The following is an 11,756-nucleotide window of genomic DNA, read 5'->3' as shown; positions in this document are numbered from 1 at the left end:
AATCCTTTAATATCTGTGGAAAATAAAAAAGATTGGCATCGTCAAACTGAACATATTGTGTAACGATTTTAATAAATTGTCCATTATATGAATTTATCATATGTTTTCAAAATGATTATCGTGGAAACAGTAGACGTTTATGCTAACAATGTTTACGGAATTTTTTCTCAGTATTAGTATATTTAGCGAATTCCAACGTTTGACTAAATACTTAGCTACGAGACCTAAAGCTGTCAATAGAATTATGTACAATGGCTCGTGGAATGACCACCGAATGTCATCCGTGATTTGTCATCAAGATGAGCCAATTTTGCTAATTGAAGTGATAAACCGAACACACAAATGTCTTATAATTGATCCCAGAGGCTATAGCTGTCCATTAAAAAACCTTTGTATTTTATTTTGAAAAACCAACTTTACATTAAAAAATCTTAATATTTTATAATAACTTTGGAGATATTTGAAATTGTTATATATTTGTAAAAATTAAGAAATAGAACATTCATTATGCAATATATTTAAATTAATATTGTTTTCTTTGTAAAATTAAAAAAAGACATTTTCAAATAAATACGAAACTGTTATTTGATGATAAAATTCATTATGCACTTTTACTTTCCATTGATGACTCGAGCATGACGTAATAGGAAAATGTTGTTTTCAAAATCTGAAAAATTCAGTAACAGTGAATAAGAATTATACGTATATATTTTATTAATTGGATATTTATAAATACACATACTGATATCATAGGTCTTACTCCAGCAATGAGCCCACCAAGGGCCTCAAATTCCATTGGAATTTGAACTTTCTGTAATAATAGCATAGCAGTTTTTTGATTTGATACTGACATATTTTCCCAAGGCATGCCATATACTAAGTCAGGCAAGTCATCCGCCTTCAAAAAAAAAAATAAGTTAGTAAAGAATTTATTAAAATATTAATCAATAAGTTTAAAATACACAGTACCTGTCGTTTAACTTCGTCAACAACAAATGATATCAATATTGGTCCTCCAGTGTATGCCATTATCATTGTTATGTAAAGCATAATATTCTCCTTTCCCTATGATGTAGAAAAAATGATTTTACTAATAATAATTTATTAAAACACAATCTAACTTCTAAGCAAAGATTTTCAAAAAACAAACATTTAAGCATTGAATTCTTGCAAAAACAAGTCTTTCCCGCAAACTAAATGTTTAGGATCAAATAAAACGGAGGTAACTTTAAAACAAGGTCTTAACTTTGAGTAAAATAAAAATGAGTTCCATGTTTCTAAAGTTTTTCTATGTGCGATTTTAATTTATTACATTTAATGAGGCAGCAACTTGACGAGTCGGACTTTTTAAGTCCTTTCGATGAACTTAATCTAAATTGAACAATAAGCTTCTACTGATAATATAACATTTTCCAGTGAAATATTAATTTTTATTTTATTAAACACTTACTCCATATTTGAGTTGGTACAATAATACGCTATTGCCAAATAAATTTTGAACGTAAATTGCGGCTACATTGACTCCAAACGCCGATTGTGCCTTTTTGAATTGGCTGTAAAATAGCAGATTGAAATATTCTTTTTTTATTGCTTGATTTTTTACAATAGTACCTAAATACAAAGAATTTTAGAAAATGGCTTGGAAATAGTTTTTTTTTTTTGTTAAAATCAAAACTTTTAACTTACTTGATGATGAATAAATGATACTTTATAACACCTATGAGATGCTCTCTAACATCCGCGTTGCTTAAATTATCTAACATAGTATTCTGTATATTATTTTTCAGTATCTTTATATGAGCAATTATATTTAAAAGAACGATATTATTTAAGGATTGAAATTGCATCAGCACTGTTACACCACAAGCAATAATATAAGCATTTATAGTATGTATGACAATCCAATTATTATAATTATAACTGTAATCCAATGGAACCCAAAGGTAAACACACGTTTGAAGTTTCATTGTTCGGTTTGCAATAAAATCTCCATTCCTATAGTTGTTTACAGCTGGTATAAAAACCCATCCAAGACAATTGGAAATAAAGAAGAATATTAAATAAGACGCCGCAAATCGTACAAGACGCTCCGTCAAAATAACTTGCTGAAAGAAAATTGAAAAAGTGTTAAGATAATTAAATACATAATATAATAATTTAAACAACAGCGGTTAAATAGATGGGTTACCTTTTTCACGAATTCGTCATTATTTTTATATACATTATAAACATGTATTTGGGTCATAAATTCTTTTATGACAATTTTAAAATTATTAAACTTTGAGGAATATATGTTCACCTAAAACAAACTTTTTTTATGTTAAATCGCAAAACATAACTTTGAAATAAAATATTGAAAATCATATTAAAAATTCACTTACACAAGCTAATAGGCTAGCTGGCCAAATGGAAAATATAATTCCCAGCGTGTCAAATTCAAGATCGTGAAAGTTAAAATATAGAAATAAAAATTGCGAGAATCCAACTACCGGCCCAAATATAAATATCATCAAACTATTGAGCTGAAAAATTCTTGGAACTTTCTGATACCCCCATGTTTCTCTATTTCCCACGCCCACCAAAGACATTATAGTCGCAAAAACCTTGTAGAAGGTTTGATTTTTTGGTAATTGTCTATAATAAATAAAACTATTTAAATACAAAATATTGTTCGGTTACAATCCAAAAAGTGATATTTTAAGGTCTATTGAATGTTTTTTATATTATAGTAATTTAACAACAATTTTACACATGCAGGCTCGAAACAATTTTATTCGAGTTGTGACGTTTCAGCAGTTTTATCGATGAAGCTTATCCATCTTCAAATCTATTATAATTATTAAATATTTCCTTTTTTGTTTAAATCATGTATAATAAATAATGCAGGAAAATATCCAAAGTTATTTATATACTCACAGATAGTAATCATCGCCCATATTGAAAATAAGAAAATAGTCTATTAGATTGATAATAAAAGCAAGACACAGTTTAAAAACCTCCGAGTTCCTTTAGAATCAGAGAGATGTTATTGTTTTAAAATCTCCTTCACAAAGGAATACAAAGAGTTGAACAACTAAGAGCCGCTGTAGCAAAGTGCCTACTCTTATGAACTTTTCCCCTACTATGTATTTCTTATTATTTTTTTCCTATTCTTCAAGATTTTTAGGTTTTACGTACATGGTTTATTTTTAAAATGTTATGGAACCTATTCATTTTCGTTAAATAATTATAAATTAATAAGGAATATATTAAAAAATACACATATTATATTTAAAGCACATATTTTGTAAATTTAACTAAAATTAAATATGCCACTTGATATTATGACAGAAAGTATTGATAGTAAAAAATGTAAGTATGGCATTATTATTAAAAATGAATAGTTACTTAGCATTACAACTTCACAATAAATAATTAATTCAATGCTTTATTTACTTTTATGTCTTTGTGCAATCTTTATGCTATGATATATTATTTAACGTATGAGAAAGTTTTATGATATAACATTTGTCATCAATTATAAAATTCATAAAAAGATACGTTGAATTTTTTGCAATGAACGACACAATCCAACAATTTCTTCACTTATATTTCCATAATATTTTCCGTTATCTAAACGTAGGTTCTTGGTGGCTAAGACAAATATTATTTCTACAAAATCAAACAACTAGATTGTGTAATTACACGAGTGAACTCCTGTAATAGATAGCCGTAAACCTTGGCACTATTATTGTTATTTGTGATATGGTATTAGCAGCGCTCCAAATTGGCGCTATTACAGATAAGACGCAACCCCAGATTCTAGTTCGTGTAAGGCGGATTATATCCGTCTGAGAGCTTGTGTTAGATATAACATATTTGATAAGCACTTTTTCGACACCAACAGAATTTTTAATTTCATCTGTACGTATCGTAATAAGTAATTAGAATCTCTTCGTAATATTACAATACACTACAACTTATTATAGGGAAAGGGCTAAAAGTTGTAATCTTTCTACCTGCTTCTTCTTCTTCTTCTTTTCTATCAATATAATCCCTGACATAGGGGTTATATTGATATTCGTGATTATTAGTCAATAGGTTTCAAAGGCGCTTTGAAATTTGAAATTTGTAAAATAACGGATTTGTGGACTTAGAAGTTTAATTTTTATTACTGCTCAATGACGAGTAAAGGCTTTTAATATCATCAAAATATTATGATCCGTGCCTAGGAAAACATACGTATTATTCGGCATACAAACGGGCAGATGAAGAACAAAATGGTCATATAAGCGTTCTGTCTATCTTTATTGGAGTACGGATTTTCATATGTTAACATTAAGCTTTTATATCCTTTTTAATTTTGGAGTAATCCATCTTAAATTTCAAATATAGAACAAAAAAGACTATAGAGTATATAGAGACCATAGGGGCCAAATAATTTATTTAAATGTTGGCATAGTTCGTGTTTGAACCTTTAAAAATATTTTCTGGTTTCCATCTTAAAAGAAAAATTGGGGATCGGAACCGTATTATTTTGCCAGTTTTGCAAATTTAATTTTTAAACGTAAATTTCATTATATGAAATATAACTAGTAGGCTTTTCAAAAATGTTTACGGAAAATATAATTTGTATTTATAAAAAATAATATATTTCTCTCAAAAAGTCATAAAAATAGTTCTTTTAATAGTTCTCTTTATATATCACATGTACTATATGTTTTATACAAAAAATCAAATTTTATTTGACAAATTGTCTCATACTTAAAATATTTAAAAAAAAAATCTGTAGAAAGAGATTTTTTTCTTTAAAATTTCCTTTAAACCCATTTTGAAGAAGTAGTTTCCAAGGTTACTAATAATGGTAATAAATATAAAGTAATTGAATTTAAAACTTTTTACTTTGGTGGAGTTTTCTTGTCTATGGAAACAAAGTTTCTTGTATCGCGATACACATTGAACGAATGAGAGCTGGAACGAAAACTTAAAAAGAGTTTTCCGGAGCTTTTATTTTAATTATAATTAAGAATAAATGAAGAAAGAAAATAGTGCCATTAAGTCTAACGCTCGGTCTAGGGACGTCTACTATAAAGTCCTTCGAAAAACAGTTTGTGTTCTTTTTGTGAAAATTAATGTTTGGCTAAATTTGAATTGTCAACCAATTTTATACATTTCTGTGTTCAAAATCATTAAAACTAACAATAATATCATAGGAGATTTAAATCATTAAGTGTATTATTTAAAAAATGTTTTCTTAGGAATAGTAGAGCTCCCGACGTTTCGGTTACTTTTCAGCAACCGTGATCACGGGCAGACGAGATGTATGTTAATGTGTGTAGACGGGTAGTATGTAGTTTTAACACAAAAATAAAGCACGCGTAGTATATCCGAAAAATATTATTTTCATTAAATATAAAACTCGCGAAAGTCTTAGATCTCATTAAATAATTTATTCAATTGATTCCTCCTTGAGGAATTATTAATTTTATTCTTCTTCTCTTAATGTTGTTCACAATGATGTTCTTGCCACCCATGACTCAACCCTTTATCAACCATAGATGATACAAAATAAATTCGTTTGCATTGCTTCAGGTATACTTTGGTTATCGAGCCGCTTTGATTTCTGTAAGTATCTCCAAATTTTCTTAATAGTCACTCGATAAAAAATCAGTCCAAGGCTAGTGCAGAGAGAATTTTTGAAATGTCAAAATCTAATCCAAATCAAATTTAATTCTGGGGAATTGTTCTCCACATAGAACTCCGAGCAGTATAGGAGAAATTCTAAAGAAGTGTTTCTAAACCGTGGCAATAAAATAACAAGTGGAAATACAGACACAACTGCCCCTGCAAGTGTAACTATACACACACACACCGCCGCCGGAAACGAGAATCCCTATTTTAGCACGTCACTCTAGCATTCTGCCGGCAACGTTTAGTCTCTTTTCAACAACGTCTTTAGTTGAAGTTTTACCTCTTAAAGAATTTCTGGCTGTGAAAGCCAATAGGGCAAACCTCTTTACAAAACTAAAAAAATCTTGTTATTGGCATATCGTTAAGCTCAAAACATTGTAAGTAGTTTTGAATATTGTGCTCAGATGTTTGGTAATAAATATATTTTTACTATTTTATTTAATTGTGGCCACAATTTTTCTGATGTTATTTTCAAAAATACATTTATATTTTAATGAGATCTAAGACTTTCGCTAGTTTTATTCATTTAAATCACAATTATATTTTATTTGACGATTTCATTTTTATATGTTTATCTTAACTGATAATTATTTATAACATTCTACATAAAACTCTTCTAAAAACCCACGTAATAATGTAAAATTAATAATATTTAAAATTTCCACGCTAAATATTTTTAGGTATTACCGATAAAAACATATATTACAAAAATTCTTTCCTCTTATTTTATAAATTAAAATCGACTATCTTAATATGATGTAACATCTTGCTACAATTTTCTCAGTCAGTCTTTCATTTAATATATGTACAAAACCAAAACCCAAAAAGTTGTGTGTGTTGGTATGACTATGACAATTTACCTTTAAAAAAGTACTTAAGCATGTACACAATCATAATTTAATAGTTTAGAGTCAGTGAAAAAGATAATGAATAATACAAAACTGATCAAAACATATAACTTTTTCATGTATCAGAATAAAGAAATGTACATACAATATAATGTTGTTTGACCTGTAATATTTATATTAATGATTACTTTCGGAAATACTTAAAAGATTATGTCACCCAAATGTAATAACAAAGAACGTATAAAAGCATCAATTGGAATTAATTCAAAACCGCTATAATAATAATAACGTCGTTAATTATACAACATGTGGTACTATTTGTTACTGCATAGTATCGTCAAAGTTATAAAGTTAAATTTCTGTTCTCAAACACAGTCGCAATTATTTATGTCAAACTAAATACTAAGCCATGTGTATAACACTGTAGACTATATATTTGCTGAAGTAATACCGAGTGTATTTTTGTAAAAACTTAAAGATGTAAAATAAAAGATGTTTGTAAAAAAAAAAATATTTATTCAAATTGTTACTGAATATTTTCACCATGTCTGACTGATGTTAAATATCTATCGAAGCTCTGGCTTGTGTGGAATGGACATGGAAATTTTAAGATATCACAAGTCTCTTGCATACCTTCTAACCTTGTTATGTAACCTGAGTCAATGAAAGGATTTTCCAACTAGTCATCACTAATCAGAAAGATAGTCTTTAGCCTTAAAGAGGAATCAGTGACACTTAAAATCCACCCTGGGTTCCCAGATGTAAAAAAAATGTACAAAAAACGATCAAATTGCTGTTAATTTTTGAAAAAGATATGTTCCCATTTATCATAAACGGTGTGCACAAAAACATACGTTTGTTATACGTATACTTTGTAGAGCTTGTCAAATGATTGCAAATCATAATTGGAAACTTAAATTAAGGTTATATCTGTCAGAAAATCATAGCGTTGCAATTTTCAGTCTTCGGTCTTGGTTTTCAGTTATTGGTTTTCCCTCCGTCATATCAAGTTAGTAAGGTTCATATTTTGGTTTTAAAGATAATCTACGTACATAATAAAGAGTATTTGTAAAAGTTAAACGTTTATGTATATGTACATATAGAGAAGTATTTGAAATAAAAAGTTTAAAGAATTTTTTTATATTACAACTTTTTATTTTTCAACAGCTTTCAGCACAATAAACCACCGAACACTTTAAATAAGAGATAAAACATTTACTTTACCAGCTTAGTTTCAATGACGCTTTGGTTAAACTGTGGTATACCGCACGTAATACATTTGAAAGTTTGTAAAATTTGTTTTCTAAATCTGAAATACTCTATTTACTGTAAAGTAAGAAAGTAAAATACAGGTTTTAAAAAGTATAGTTACTAAAAGCAATCACATTTCATCCATCTTCAGAATTAAAGGAAAGTCGGAGAATCTCAAGACTTGAAGAGCGGCCAATGTATCTAATTTTTATAAATCATTAATTAATTAATCATTTAGATGCCCTGACTACATTTGATCCGAATGTAATTAACTGTACTTAGGTAATATAGGAGGCCGTCAATATTACCTTTAGTTTTATTGGTCCGTCTCTGTCTGTCTCTGTGCCTTTTTACTGTTACTTTTTTTTATACTAAAGGGGGCAACAGAGCAGACGGCCTGCCTGTTGGAGGTAGTTCCGTCGCCCATGGACATCCACAACATAGATTTGCGGATGTGTTGCCACTCGCGATTAGGGGAGAGTGGAAGGAAAAAGTGGGAAAGGGAGGGAAAAGAGAGGGGTAGGAAAAGGTGGGAAAAGGGAGAGGGCAACCGGCTCTCTCACTCATCGGACGAAACGCAGCCATTAAAGACCACTTCACGCCGATCTTCTGTGAGAGGGTGGTACTTCCCCGGTCGAGCCCGCCCATGTTCGTGCTGAAGTAACTTGACCACGGCTATGCTCTACTACCTTTTAAAATAATAGAACAATTAAATTTATTTGGCAAAATGTTGTAGAAAGCGGGGGGGGTAATTTTTGCTAGGTACTATTTAGTTGTTGAAGCATCGGCTTAAGGATTCCTAATGTTTCACTTTAGGTATAAGGAGGGTTAAGTATTATTTTTGTAAGAATGACTGTTTGGTATTACCTGATCTTGACGTAGGTGGTTGCCATATAAAAAGTTGATCCTGCAGCAGGCCATCTGCCGGGCCAAGGAGGCAGCCTGGCTGGAGCTGGTGGAGGGGCTCGATCGAGACCCCTGGGGCCGACCGTACAAGCGGGCGCGGAATAAAATCTGCGCCCAGTCGGCCCCCATCACGGAGGTGCTCCAGCCGGCTGTTCTGAGGGGGATCATCGGGGAACTCTGCCCCGACGCCCCGGCGGGATTCACTCACCCCAGGATAGCTCGGCAGACGCTGGAAGAGGGCGACCGCGTTCCGCCCACCGTCACGGAGTCTGAAATGGAGGGGATTCTGGCTAAACTCCTGAGTAAGAAGAGCGCTCCGTGTCCGGACATGGTGCACGGGAGGGTTATGGCCCTCTCCCTGGCGCACCTCGGAGGAGTCCTCAGGGAGCTGTTCGACCTCTGTCTGAGGTCCGGGCAGTTCCCGAGGGCCTGGAAGGAAGGCCGGCTGTGCCTACTTCCCGAAAGGCAGCCGTCCTCCGGACTCGGCTTCGGCGGTGCGACCGGTGGTCGTGCTGAACGAGGCGGGGAAAGCTTTTGAGAAGATCATAGCCACCCGTCTCGTTCGGCACCTGGAGGAAGGCTCGGGACCGGGCCTCTCAGAGTCCCAGTTCGGGTTCCGAGCCCACCGGTCGACCGTCGATGCCCTCAAATGCCTGAGGGCGGTGACGGAAGAGGCGGAACGCAGAGGAGAGGTAGTGTTGGCGGTGTCGCTGGACATCGCCAACGCCTTCAACAGCCTCCCACACAGCGCGATACAGGCGGCACTTGAATACTTCGGAGTGCCCCTGTATCTGAGGAGGCTGTTAGGCAGCTACCTCTCCCAGAGGAGGGTGGCAGTCGAGAACCGGAGGGGGTCCATAGAGTGGTGGACAGTCTACAACGGCGTTCCACAGGGTTCGGTATTGGGACCTGTCCTGTGGAACGTCGGGTATGACTGGGTTCTGCGGAGTCGCCTTCGCCCCGGAATCGTAGGAATTAGGGGGTATCGTACGGTCTCCTGGGCCGCAGCGACGGCTCTTGCTGGCGATCCGCCTTGGGATCTTGTGACGTCGGTTCTCGCCGAGGTGTTCTCTTACGTCTCGGGTAGTAGGGCTCTCGGAGAGAACCCTTCGTCTGAGGAGATCCGGGCGCTCCGCCGGCAGGGGGAGTCACGCCTTATGCGGGAGTGGGGGGAGGACCTGGCGGGCCAGCCGTACGGTAAACGTACAACGGCTGCGCGCCGTCCGGTCCTAGAGCGTTGGATGAGGCGGAAACGCAAACCCCTCACTTTCCGTCTGACGCAGGTTTTCACCGGGCACGGCTCCTTCGGGGACTACTTGTGTCGGACGGCCAGGAGAGAGCCGGGAGTAGGCTGCCATGAGTGCGGCGCTGCGGTGGACTCGGCCCAACACACCCTCGAGGTATGCTCGAGATGGGCTGCACAGCGCCAAAACCTTGTGGCGGCGCTCGGCGGAGTGGGCTTGTCGCTTTCGAGTGTCGCGGAGAAGAAGCTCGAGAGTGACAGGTCCTGGATGGCGGTGTCCTCCTTCTGTGAGATGGTCATCTCCACGAAGGAGGCATCTAAGCGGGAACGGGAGGTTGCGGTAGATGCACCCTCCCTCCGCAGCCGACGGACGGGGGCGCGCCGGAGGCGATATAAACGCCTCCTATAGCGCCCCTGCGTCCCGGGCTGGGGTCGGGCTGGTAACCCGGCTCCTGTGAAAGCCCGGCGTCGTCGGGGCGGTCATAATTGCCGGGATCGCCCCCTTTCTCCGAGGGAGTGTGTCCGGACTTTGCCAGGACCGGCCAGTCGCCAGGCCAGTGGTGTGCCCTGTCGCTGACAGATCCGGGGTGCACCAACATAGCGGCCGATTGCTCTCGCAGTGGTTTTAGTGAGTAGGGACATGCCCAGGTCGAGTCTCACACATCCTCTCCGGCCCCACCAAGGCCGGTGAGACGGCTCGTAAAAAGAGTTTCCCTACGTCATCAAAAAAAAAGGTGGTTGCCATATGATTGTATAAAATCTACTTACACTACTGTTTATGTGATGTGAGGTTCGATATTGTCTGTCTACCAGGAAAGTACACCTATTAGTCCCGGAAAGTGCCATGCTGTTAATTTAGCGCATGGTTCAGAGAACTTTTAATGCATCTTCTGATTGCCCAAAAGTCTCTTTGATTACCGGGGGATGATGAAGTTGAAATTTATCAAATATGTTTCATTGTAATTTTTATTTTTAATGGATCCACTCTATAAATTTAATCAAACATTAGAAGCATGAAAAATAAAAAATTGACAATATTCTAAAATACTCATTTGAAGATATGATGTTATATTATTATCGGAGACTTAGTAAAATAGTACCGTATTTAATAAAGAGTTTATAAATGACAGATATTGTGTATTTTGACATAATCAGGTACTACTAAGAGTTTATTATTATAATTTAACTAAAATTAAACGAAGAGTAAAGAGAAGTTTATTTATTAATCGATATATTCAAGACATATTTATTTTATTAATTACAATTACATAGGAATATATTTGAAACTAAATCATTTTACTGCAGACTATGAGTCATTGAAACATTCCTTAAATCAAATGATTGGAATGATTGCTTCCAGCAATGTTAAGTTGTAGTTGATATAATAAAGGTTTAAATTTTTATCCCTAAGGTATGAATTAGGAAAAACTGCAAATTTCATGAATGGGATTATAGTAAATTATTTATGCGCTTAGCGGAAGGAAATATATAAAGACTCCTTTACAGTTCTATACAAATCCTTTAGATGTATGTAATTACCTACATTCAAAAAAAATTGAAGATTAGATAGTTAATAGGATAGAGAAGTTATCAATTTATGTTATATAAACTATGTATATTCAAAATATTGAAACTGAATACAAAATGTTTTGCAAAATTTTAATTACTTTAAGAAAACAATTAAAAAGTATTTAACGATAGACCCCTGGTAAAAAATATCTGTTTCTTGTTTATTCTTCTCTTTTGTGACATACATGTAACTTAAAAATTGAATAGGTAAAGCTAGTAATAATTATTATAATTTCGTTACATATCTGTACTTATAGTATGGGCCTTTT

General features: G+C 34.9%; 1 protein-coding gene across 1 annotated transcript; it reads right to left on the bottom strand.

Moving 5' to 3' along the window:
* Nucleotides 1–601: 601 nt before the first annotated feature.
* On the bottom strand, nucleotides 602–4,043 carry LOC116768467 (uncharacterized). Its single transcript, XM_061524641.1, has 8 exons — nucleotides 3,999–4,043; nucleotides 2,382–2,657; nucleotides 2,189–2,299; nucleotides 1,687–2,105; nucleotides 1,451–1,553; nucleotides 970–1,065; nucleotides 743–898; nucleotides 602–667 (listed from the first exon to the last, which is right to left on the bottom strand). Exons 1-8 carry the CDS (start codon nucleotides 4,041–4,043, stop codon nucleotides 602–604), a joined length of 1,272 nt encoding a protein of 423 aa, XP_061380625.1.
* Between the last annotated feature and the right edge of the window lie 7,713 nt (nucleotides 4,044–11,756).

Source organism: Danaus plexippus, chromosome 4 (genome assembly GCF_018135715.1).
Source record: "Danaus plexippus chromosome 4, MEX_DaPlex, whole genome shotgun sequence".
Lineage (NCBI taxonomy): Eukaryota > Metazoa > Arthropoda > Insecta > Lepidoptera > Nymphalidae > Danaus > Danaus plexippus.
This window is presented reverse-complemented; position numbering and strand designations above follow the sequence as displayed.